We start from the raw sequence: 14072 nt of genomic DNA on the forward strand, positions 1-14072 counted from the left end.
ACAGAGACATGACCACATGAACAGAGACATGAACAGAGACATGACCACATGAACAGAGACATGACCACATGAACAGAGACATGACCACATGAACAGAGACATGACCACATGAACAGAGACATGAACAGAGACATGACCACATGAACAGAGACATGACCACATGAACAGAGATATGACTACATGAACAGAAACATGACCACATGAACAGAGACATGACCACATGAACAGTGACATGACCACATGAACAGAGACATGAACACATGAACAGAGACATGACCACATGAACAGAGACATGAACACATGAACAGAGACATGAACAGAGACATGACCACATGAACATAGACATGAACAGAGACATGACCACATGAACAGAGACATGACCACATGAACAGAGACATGACCACATGAACAGAGACATGACCACATGAACAGAGACATGACCACATGAACAGAGACATGACCACATGAACAGAGACATGAACAGAGACATGAACAGAGACATGAACAGAGACATGATCACATGAACAGAGACATGATCACATGAACAGAGACATGACCACATGAACAGAGACATGAACAGAGACATGATCAAATGACCAGAGACATGATCACATGAACAGAGACATGACCACATGAACAGAGACATGAACAGAGACATGATCACATGACCAGAGACATGATCACATGAACAGAGACATGATCACATGAACAGAGACATGACAACATGAACAGAGACATGAACAGAGACATGACCACATGAACAGAGACATGACCACATGAACAGAGACATGAACAGAGATATGACCACATGAACAGAGAGATGAACAGAGACATGAACAGAGACATGATCACATGAACAGAGACATGATCACATGAACAGAGACATGGTCACATGAACAGAGACATGAACAGAGACATGATCACATGAACAGAGACATGAACAGAGACATGACCACATGAACAGAGACATGACCACATGAACAGAGACATGACCACATGAACAGAGACATGAACAGAGACATGACCACATAAACAGAGACATGATCACATGAACAGAGACATGATCACATGAACAGAGACATGAACAGAGACATGACCACATGAACAGAGACATGACCACATGAACAGAGACATGACCACATGAACAGAGACATGAACAGAGACATGACCACATGAACAGAGACATGAACAGAGACATGACCACATGAACAGAGACATGATCACATGAACAGAGACATGATCACATGAACAGAGACATGAACAGAGACATGACCACATGAACAGAGACATGACCACATGAACAGAGACATGAACAGAGACATGACCACATGAACAGAGACATGACCACATGAACAGAGACATGAACAGAGACATGACCACATGAACAGAGACATGACCACATGAACAGTGACAAGACCACATGAACAGAGACATGACCACATGAACAGAGACATGAACAGAGACATGCCCACATGAACAGAGACATGACCACATGAACAGAGACATGACCACATGAACAGTGACATGACCACATGAACAGAGACATGATCACATGAACAGAGACATGATCACATGAACAGAGACATGAACAGAGACATGACCACATGAACAGAGACATGAACAGAGACATAACCACATGAACAGAGACATGAACAGAGACATGCCCACATGAACAGAGACATGACCACATGAACAGAGACATGACCACATGAACAGAGACATGAACAGAGACATGATCACATGAACAGAGACATGACCACATGAACAGAGACATGACCACATGAACAGAGACATGAACAGAGACATGACCACATGAACAGATACATGAACAGAGACACGACCACATGAACAGAGACATGAACAGAGACATGACCACATGAACAGAGACATGATCACATGAACAGAGACATGAACAGAGACATGACCACATGAACAGAGACATGAACAGAGACATGACCACATGAACAGAGACATGACCACATGAACAGAGACATGACCACATGAACAGCGACATGAACAGAGACATGACCACATGAACAGAGACATGACCACATGAACAGAGACATGACCACATGAACAGAGACATGACCACATGAACAGAGACATGAACAGAGACATGACCACATGAACAGAGACATGACCACATGACCAGAGACATGACCACATGAACAGAGACATGAACAGAGACATGAACAGAGACATGAACAGAGACATGACCACATGAACAGAGACATGAACAGAGACATGACCACATGAACAGAGACATGACCACATGACCAGAGACATGATCACATGAACAGAGACATGATCACATGAACAGAGACATGACCACATGAACAGAGACAAGAACAGAGAGATGAACAGAGACATGACCACATGAACAGAGACATGATCACATGAACAGAGACATGATCACATGAACAGAGACATGACCACATGAACAGAGACATGAACAGAGACATGACCACATGAACAGAGACATGAACAGAGACATGACCACATGAACAGAGACATGATCACATGAACAGAGACATGATCACATGAACAGAGACATGACCACATGAACAGAGACATGAACAGAGACATGACCACATGAACAGAGACATGAACAGAGACATGACCACATGAACAGAGACATGATCACATGAACAGAGACATGATCACATGAACAGAGACATGACCACATGAACAGAGACATGATCACATGAACAGAGACATGATCACATGAACAGAGACATGATCACATGAACAGAGACATGAACAGAGACATGACCACATGAACAGAGACATGACCACATGAACAGAGACATGACCACATGAACAGCGACATGAACAGAGACATGACCACATGAACAGAGACATGACCACATGAACAGAGACATGACCACATGAACAGAGACATGAACAGAGACATGACCACATGAACAGAGACATGACCACATGACCAGAGACATGACCACATGAACAGAGACATGAACAGAGACATGAACAGAGACATGAACAGAGACATGACCACATGAACAGAGACATGAACAGAGACATGACCACATGAACAGAGACATGACCACATGACCAGAGACATGATCACATGCACAGAGACATGATCACAGACATGAACAGAGACATGACCACATGAACAGAGACATGAACAGAGACATGACCACATGAACAGAGACATGACCACATGACCAGAGACATGATCACATGCACAGAGACATGATCACATGAACAGAGACATGACCACATGAACAGAGACAAGAACAGAGAGATGAACAGAGACATGACCACATGAACAGAGACATGATCACATGAACAGAGACATGATCACATGAACAGAGACATGACCACATGAACAGAGACATGAACAGAGACATGACCACATGAACAGAGACATGAACAGAGACATGACCACATGAACAGAGACATGATCACATGAACAGAGACATGATCACATGAACAGAGACATGATCACATGAACAGAGACATGACCACATGAACAGAGACATGATCACATGAACAGAGACATGATCACATGAACAGAGACATGATCACATGAACAGAGACATGAACAGAGACATGACCACATGAACAGAGACATGACCACATGAACAGAGACATGATCACATGAACAGAGACATGATCACATGAACAGAGACATGATCACATGAACAGAGACATGAACAGAGACATCACCACATGAACAGAGACATGACCACATGAACAGAGACATGAACAGAGACATGATCACATGAACAGAGACATGATCACATGAACAGAGACATGATCACATGAACAGAGACATGAACAGAGACATGATCACATGAACAGAGACATGAACAGAGACATGACCACATGAACAGAGACATGACCACATGAACAGAGACATGACCACATGAACAAAGACATGACCACATGAACAGAGACATGAACAGAGACATGATCACATGAACAGAGACATGATCACATGAACAGAGACATGATCACATGAACAGAGACACGACCACATGAACAGTGACATGACCACATGAACAGAGACATGAACAGAGACATGACCACATGAACAGAGACATGACCACATGAACAGAGACATGACCACATGAACAGAGACATGAACAGAGACATGACCACATAAACAGAGACATGAACAGAGACATGACCACATGAACAGAGACATGAACAGAGACATGACCACATGAACAGAGACATGACCACATGAACAGAGACATGACCACATGAACAGAGACATTAACAGAGATATGACCACATGAACAGAGACATGACCACATGAACAGAGACATGACCACATGAACAGAGACATGACCACATGAACAGAGACATTAACAGAGATATGACCACATGAACAGAGACATGACCACATGAACAGAGACATGACCACATGAACAGTGACATGACCAAATGAACAGAGACATGACCGAGACATGACCACATGAACAGAGACATGAACAGAGACATGACCACATGAACAGAGACATGAACAAAGACATGCCCACATGAACAGAGACATGACCACATGAACAGAGACATGAACACATGAACAGAGACATGACCACATGAACAGAGACATGAACAGAGACATGACCACATGAACAGAGACATGAACAGAGACATGACCACATGAACAGAGACATGACCACATGAACAGAGACATGACCACGTGAACAGAGACATGACCACATGAACAGACATGAACAGACACATGAACAGAGACATGCCCACATGAACAGAGACATGACCACATGAACAGAGACATGACCACATGAACAGAGACATGAACAGAGACATGACCACATGAACAGAGACATGACCACATGAACAGAGACATGACCACATGAACAGAGACATGACCACATGAACAGAGACATGAACAGAGACATGACCACATGAACAGAGACATGACCACATGAACAGAGATATGACTACATGAACAGAAACATGACCACATGAACAGAGACATGACCACATGAACAGTGACATGACCACATGAACAGAGACATGAACACATGAACAGAGACATGACCACATGAACAGAGACATGAACACATGAACAGAGACATGAACAGAGACATGACCACATGAACATAGACATGAACAGAGACATGACCACATGAACAGAGACATGACCACATGAACAGAGACATGACCACATGAACAGAGACATGACCACATGAACAGAGACATGACCACATGAACAGAGACATGACCACATGAACAGAGACATGAACAGAGACATGAACAGAGACATGAACAGAGACATGATCACATGAACAGAGACATGATCACATGAACAGAGACATGACCACATGAACAGAGACATGAACAGAGACATGATCAAATGACCAGAGACATGATCACATGAACAGAGACATGACCACATGAACAGAGACATGAACAGAGACATGATCACATGACCAGAGACATGATCACATGAACAGAGACATGATCACATGAACAGAGACATGACAACATGAACAGAGACATGAACAGAGACATGACCACATGAACAGAGACATGACCACATGAACAGAGACATGAACAGAGATATGACCACATGAACAGAGAGATGAACAGAGACATGAACAGAGACATGATCACATGAACAGAGACATGATCACATGAACAGAGACATGGTCACATGAACAGAGACATGAACAGAGACATGATCACATGAACAGAGACATGAACAGAGACATGACCACATGAACAGAGACATGACCACATGAACAGAGACATGACCACATGAACAGAGACATGAACAGAGACATGACCACATAAACAGAGACATGATCACATGAACAGAGACATGATCACATGAACAGAGACATGAACAGAGACATGACCACATGAACAGAGACATGACCACATGAACAGAGACATGACCACATGAACAGAGACATGAACAGAGACATGACCACATGAACAGAGACATGAACAGAGACATGACCACATGAACAGAGACATGATCACATGAACAGAGACATGATCACATGAACAGAGACATGAACAGAGACATGACCACATGAACAGAGACATGACCACATGAACAGAGACATGAACAGAGACATGACCACATGAACAGAGACATGACCACATGAACAGAGACATGAACAGAGACATGACCACATGAACAGAGACATGACCACATGAACAGAGACATGAACAGAGACATGACCACATGAACAGAGACATGAACAGAGACATGACCACATGAACAGAGACATGAACAGAGACATGACCACATGAACAGAGACATGAACAGAGACATGACCACATGAACAGAGACATGACCACATGAACAGAGACATGAACAGAGACATGACCACATGAACAGAGACATGAACAGAGACATGACCACATGAACAGAGACATGACCATATGAACAGAGACATGAACAGAGACATGACCACATGAACAGAGACATGACCACATGAACAGAGACATGAACAGAGACATGACCACATGAACAGAGACATGACCATATGAACAGAGACATGAACAGAGACATGACCACATGAACAGAGACATGACCACATGAACAGAGACATGAACAGAGACATGACCACATGAACAGAGACATGACCATATGAACAGAGACATGAACAGAGACATGACCACATGAACAGAAACATGACCACATGAACAGAGACATGATCACATGAACAGAGACATGACCACATGAACAGAGACATGAACAGAGACATGCCCACATGAACAGAGACATGACCACATGAACAGAGACATGACCACATGAACAGTGACATGACCACATGAACAGAGACATGATCACATGAACAGAGACATGATCACATGAACAGAGACATGAACAGAGACATGACCACATGAACAGAGACATGACCACATGAACAGTGACATGACCACATGAACAGAGACATGATCACATGAACAGAGACATGACCACATGAACAGAGACATGAACAGAGACATGACCACATGAACAGAGACATGAACAGAGACATGAACAGAGACATCACCACATGAACAGAGACATGAACAGAGACATGAACAGAGACATGACCACATGAACAGAGACATGAACAGAGACATGAACAGAGACATGAACAGAGACATGATCACATGAACAGAGACATGACCACATGAACAGAGACATGACCACATGAACAGAGACATGAACAGAGACATGACCACATGAACAGATACATGAACAGAGACATGACCACATGAACAGAGACATGAACAGAGACATGACCACATGAACAGAGACATGATCACATGAACAGAGACATGAACAGAGACATGACCACATGAACAGAGACATGAACAGAGACATGACCACATGAACAGAGACATGACCACATGAACAGAGACATGACCACATGAACAGCGACATGAACAGAGACATGACCACATGAACAGAGACATGACCACATGAACAGAGACATGACCACATGAACAGAGACATGAACAGAGACATGACCACATGAACAGAGACATGACCACATGACCAGAGACATGACCACATGAACAGAGACATGAACAGAGACATGAACAGAGACATGAACAGAGACATGACCACATGAACAGAGACATGAACAGAGACATGACCACATGAACAGAGACATGAACAGAGACATGACCACATGAACAGAGACATGACCACATGAACAGAGACATGACCACATGAACAGAGACATGATCACATGAACAGAGACATGACCACATGAACAGAGACATGAACAGAGACATGACCACATGAACAGAGACATGAACAGAGACATGACCACATGAACAGAGACATGATCACATGAACAGAGACATGATCACATGAACAGAGACATGACCACATGAACAGAGACATGAACAGAGACATGACCACATGAACAGAGACATGAACAGAGACATGACCACATGAACAGAGACATGATCACATGAACAGAGACATGATCACATGAACAGAGACATGACCACATGAACAGAGACATGATCACATGAACAGAGACATGATCACATGAACAGAGACATGATCACATGAACAGAGACATGAACAGAGACATGACCACATGAACAGAGACATGACCACATGAACAGAGACATGATCACATGAACAGAGACATGATCACATGAACAGAGACATGATCACATGAACCGAGACATGAACAGAGACATGATCACATGAACAGAGACATGATCACATGAACAGAGACATGAACAGAGACATGATCACATGAACAGAGACATGAACAGAGACATGACCACATGAACAGTGACATGACCACATGAACAGAGACATGAACAGAGACATGACCACATGAACAGAGACATGAACAGAGACATGATCACATGAACAGAGACATGATCACATGAACAGAGACATGACCACATGAACAGAGACATGAACAGAGACATGATCACATTAACAGAGACATGATCACATGAACAGAGACATGACCACATGAACAGAGACATGACCACATGAACAGAGACATGACCACATGAACAGAGACATGAACAGAGACATCACCACATGAACAGAGACATGATCACATGAACAGAGACATGACCACATGAACAGAGACATGACCACATGAACAGAGACATGAACAGAGACATCACCACATGACCAGAGACATGACCACATGAACAGAGACATGAACAGAGACATGACCACATGAACAGAGACATGAACAGAGACATCACCACATGAACAGAGACATGAACAGAGACATGACCACATGAACAGAGACATGATCACATGAACAGAGACATGAACAGAGACATGATCACATGAACAGAGACATGAACAGAGACATGACCACATGAACAGAGACATGACCACATGAACAGAGACATGAACAGAGACATGACCACATGAACAGAGACATGACCACATGAACAGAGACATGACCACATGAACAGAGACATGAACAGAGACATCACCACATGACCAGAGACATGACCACATGAACAGAGACATGAACAGAGACATGATCACATGAACAGAGACATGATCACATGAACAGAGACGTGATCACATGAACAGAGACATGAACAGAGACATGATCACATGAACAGAGACATGACCACATGAACAGAGACATGACCACATGAACAGAGACATGACCACATGAACAGAGACATGAACAGAGACATGACCACATGAACAGAGACATGAACAGAGACATGATCACATGACCAGAGACATGACCAGAGACATGATCACATGACCAGAGACATGACCAGAGACATGAACAGAGACATGATCACATGAACAGAGACATGAACAGAGACATGACCACATGAACAGAGACATGATCACATGACCAGAGACATGACCAGAGACATGAACAGAGACATGATCACATGAACAGAGACATGAACAGAGACATGACCACATGAACAGAGACATGATCACATGACCAGAGACATGACCAGAGACATGAACAGAGACATGATCACATGAACAGAGACATGAACAGAGACATGACCAGAGACATGACCAGAGACATGACCACATGGACATGCTCCTCCTCTCCTCAGTATAATCAGTATGCTGTAATTAGGAAGGCAGCTCAGAGTGTTTCCTGTTTTGGTCCCGCCTTCCGTCCCATTGTCCTGTCAGTTAACACCAGTGTTTCCCAGTCTGTTTTAGGGATTTGTTTTCCCGTGAGCCCTTCTTTCTCCTAGTAGTTGTAATGGGAGTAAAATGTGAATGTGCACCTAGCAGTAGTTCACACACCAGGGACAGGAAGGAGGGAAAAGCTGCCCCCCCATACACACACACACACACACACACACACACACACACACACACACACACACACACACACACACACACACACACACACACACACACACACACACACACACACACACACACACACACACACACACACACACACGGGCTGGCGTCAGCTGCCAGCGCCTAGTTTGGACATGATACTTTCCTGGGCGTCTATTTGTGGAATGATGGAAACAGGCTGAATAGCAGAGAGAGGAATGTCTGTACACTCCTGGTTTATAGTCTCTGGTAGAGACACACATGTCCACAGTACTCCACTCTAGAGAGACACACATGTCCACAGTACTCCACTCTAGAGAGACACACATGTCCACAGTACTCCACTCTAGAGAGACACACATGTCCACAGTACTCCACTCTAGAGAGCCACACGTGTCCACAGTACTCCACTCTAGAGAGACACACATGTCCACAGTACTCCACTCTAGAGAGACACACATGTCCACAGTACTCCACTCTAGAGAGCCACACATGTCCACAGTACTCCACTCTAGAGAGACACACATGTCCACAGTACTCCACTCTAGAGAGACACACATGTCCACAGTACTCCACTCTAGAGAGACACACAGGCTGCCATACAGCATTGAGATTTGGAGCAGGAACACTGCCCTAGTTTTCATCCAGATGAATAGTTTTTGTTACAGAGGAGGAATATGTTCCCACTGAATCAGAGTTATTTGAATGTCTCCTGTAGATTTATGCTCCTGGCCTTTTGGTGGTGTAGAAGTGTCATTTATTTAAGGAGGTCAGAGCAGGAAGATGTAGGGGCGCAACTTTTTTTCTAGAAGTGGGGGGGACATATATATTTATTTATATATACATATAAATTTTTTTATCCTGTCGGATAAACACTCCAAACAGCCTACCCGACCACTAGAAGGCATCTGCATGGTCCTAAAGCACACCGTTGCCTTGTTTTGTATCACATTCCAATGATAAAACTGGAGGGGACAAAAATGCAATTTCTGAATGTGGGGGACACTCCCTGTCCCAAGTGACAGTTTCGCCCCTGGTAAGATGTGATGAGTTTAGCCACATAAACAACTATCAGTCACTTTGATTTGTAAATGTTTGTGAAGTTTTTATTCAGTAGATTAAAATGGCATAATATGGGTGAGAATACTTCATATGGGGCGGCATGTAGCCTAGTGGTTAGAGTGTAGGGGAGGCATGTAGCCTAGTGGTTAGAGTGTAGGGGCGGCATGTAGCCTGGTGGTTAGAGTGTAGGGGCGGCATGTAGCCTAGTGGTTAGAGTGTAGGGGCGGCATGTAGCCTAGTGGTTAGAGTGTAGGGGCGGCATGTAGCCTAGTGGTTAGAGTGTAGGGGCGGCATGTAGCCTGGTGGTTAGAGTGTAGGGGAGGCATGTAGCCTAGTGGTTAGAGTGTAGGGGCGGCATGTAGCCTGGTGGTTAGAGTGTAGGGGCGGCATGTAGCCTGGTGGTTAGAATGTAGGGGCGGCATGTAACCTGGTGGTTAGAGTGTAGGGGCGGCATGTAGCCTGGTGGTTAGAGTGTAGGGGCGGCATGTAGCCTGGTGGTTAGAGTGTAGGGGCGGCATGTAGCCTAGTGGTTAGAGTGTACGGGCGGTATGTAGCCTAGTGGTTAGAGTGTAGGGGCGGCATGTAGCCTGGTGGTTAGAGTGTAGGGGCGGCACGTAGCCTAGTGGTTAGAGTGTAGGGGCGGCATGTAGCCTGGTGGTTAGAGTGTAGGGGCGGCATGTAGCCTGGTGGTTAGAGTGTAGGGGCGGCATGTAGCCTAGTGGTTAGAGTGTAGGGGCGGCATGTAGCCTAGTGGTTAGAGTGTAGGGGCGGCATGTAGCCTAGTGGTTAGAGTGTAGGGGCGGCATGTAGCCTAGTGGTTAGAGTGTAGGGGCGGCATGTAGCCTAGTGGTTAGAGTGTAGGGGCGGCATGTAGCCTAGTGGTTAGAGTGTAGGGGCGGCATGTAGCCTAGTGGTTAGAGTGTAGGGGCGGCATGTAGCCTAGTGGTTAGAGTGTAGGGGTGGCATGTAGCCTAGTGGTTAGAGTGTAGGGGCGGCATGTAGCCTAGTGGTTAGAGTGTAGGGGCGGCATGTAGCCTAGTGGTTAGAGTGTAGGGGCGGCATGTAGCCTGGTGGTTAGAGTGTAGGGGCGGCATGTAGCCTAGTGGTTAGAGTGTAGGGGCGGCAGGTAGCCTAGTGGTTAGAGTGTAGGGGCGGCATGTAGCCTAGTGGTTAGAGTGTAGGGGCGGCATGTAGCCTAGTGGTTAGAGTGTAGGGGCGGCAGGTAGCCTAGTGGTTAGAGTGTAGGGGCGGCATGTAGCCTAGTGGTTAGAGTGTTGGACTAGTAACTGAAAGGTTGCAAGATTGAATCCCCAAGCTGACAAGGTAAAAATCTGTTGTTCTGCCCCTGAACAAGACAGTTAACCCACTGTTCCTAGGCTGTCATTGTAAATAAGAATTTGTTCTTAACTCACTTGCCTAGTTAAATAAAGGTACAAAATATTTATGTTTTCAGAGTGCATGTTTCATTCCTTAATCTCCCTTGAGCAAAACACTGAGTTGCTCAACTCAGCCTGTAGCGTTTCTGACTTGGATCCATGTGGTGGATCTCCCTGAGCGTGCGCACACACATACACACACACACACACACACACAGACACACACACACACACACACGCACAGACACACACACCCACACACACACACACACACACACACACACACACACACACACACACACACACACACACACACACACACACACACACACACACACACACACAGCTATGACTTTAGCCAAACCATCTGTTTCTCTCCTGGAAGTGAGAAATCACAACATATCTCCATGAGTGATGATGTAGAAGTGTGCGCGTGTGTGTGTGTCAGTGGGGGCTGCTGAGGGGAGGACGGCTCATAGTAATGGCTGGAATGGAGTCAATGGAATGGCATCAAACACATTAAAGATGTGGTTTCCATGTGGTTAATGCCATTCCATTGACTCCATTCCAGACATTATTATGAGCCGTCCTCCCCTCAGCAGCCCCCATTGGTGTGTGTGTGTGTCCAGTGGCACAGTGACCTCTGTCCGTTAGATGGGCCAGTTGCAAAGTCAAAATGTATTATATTGCAAAAATGACCTTTTTGTCCTTAATTGAAGGTTAGGGTTAGGCATTAGGGTTAGCATTGTGGTTAAGGTTAGGTTTAAAATCTGATTGTATGACTTTGTGGCTGTGGCAGCTAGTGACCACTCTGCAGAGCTGCCTGCAGGGCAAAATTCATTACCATATATGCCAACCTGCGTGTGAGAGAGAGAGTTGAGGGAGGGTGAAATGGAACGAGAGAGTATGAGCAAGGGAGATAAAAAGAGAGAGAGAGGGAGGGAGGTACATCAGGGATCTGTGTGAAGTCAGGGCAGTCAGACAGTCTTCTTCTCTGTCTCAGTGCTGCTCAGGCCATCTCTTTCTACATTACTCCTCCTTTTTGGATTGGATTGTTCTAGGACTGAGTGTTTGGGAAAGAGCCTGTATTTGAATAGGGCCGGGGAAGAGTGTGTTGGACTGGGAGCTTGTACTAACTAGTATTTGGACGACCGAGTCGTGTCCTATGGAGGTACAGGTTCAGAGTCAGCCACAGCCCCCCACCATCCTGGAGAATGGGGCGGCCCAGGACCCTGAACCACACCCTGCGGAGTTCAACGGTCATCGTCATGCCAACGGTGGGGAGGCAGAGCTGCCCGTCTCCAAGTCTCAGAGGAGACACAGCGATGTCAAAGTCTACAAGGAGTTCTGTGACTTCTACGCACGCTTGTAAGTCTGGGAGCCATGATACACACACACTGAGGGAGGAAGTGTGTGTGACAGGATTGAGTGGATTGTTGGTGTGGATCTCTGAAATCACCTGTGTGATCCATGGCATTACAGATCTGTATAACTTCTGAGTAGTATACATTAATTATCTGGGGGATTAAACCCACTCAGTTGATTAAGGGTTTAGAGTTATCACAATTGACTGTGGTTGACCTTTGTTTGTATTGCTTGCTGTTTGGGGTTTTAGGCTGGGTTTCTGTACAGCACTTTGTGACATCTGCTGATGTAAAAAGGGCTTTATAAATACATTTGATTGATTGATAAATGCTTATTGGAAATGTGAAGAATTTGAAGAATTCTGGTATTAGAAACAGTTTGATGAATGGGAACAATTCTGGTATTAGGAACAGTTTGATGATTAGGAACAGTTTAATAATTAGGAACAGTTTGATGATTAGGAACAGTTTGATGATTAGGAACAGTTTGATGAT

General features: G+C 44.9%; 1 protein-coding gene across 6 annotated transcripts in view; it reads left to right on the forward strand.

The window, feature by feature from the left end:
- Positions 1 to 14072, forward strand: part of LOC106582212 (LIM and senescent cell antigen-like-containing domain protein 1) — a 101015-nt gene that overhangs the window by 56781 nt on the left and 30162 nt on the right. Inside the window, exon 1 of one of the 6 annotated variants that reach the window (XM_014165056.2) lies at positions 13152 to 13581. The exons of 3 other annotated variants lie outside the window; for them this stretch is intronic. In XM_014165056.2, coding sequence (XP_014020531.1) covers positions 13379 to 13581 — 203 coding nt within the window. In that variant the 5' untranslated portion in view covers positions 13152 to 13378. Of the gene's footprint in view, positions 1 to 13151; positions 13582 to 14072 lie in introns of those variants that run through there. 2 more of the 6 variants (XM_014165054.2, XM_014165058.2) reach the window with 2 other exon arrangements.

This window comes from Salmo salar, chromosome ssa21 (genome assembly GCF_905237065.1).
Source record: "Salmo salar chromosome ssa21, Ssal_v3.1, whole genome shotgun sequence".
NCBI classification, from domain to species: Eukaryota; Metazoa; Chordata; class Actinopteri; order Salmoniformes; family Salmonidae; genus Salmo; species Salmo salar.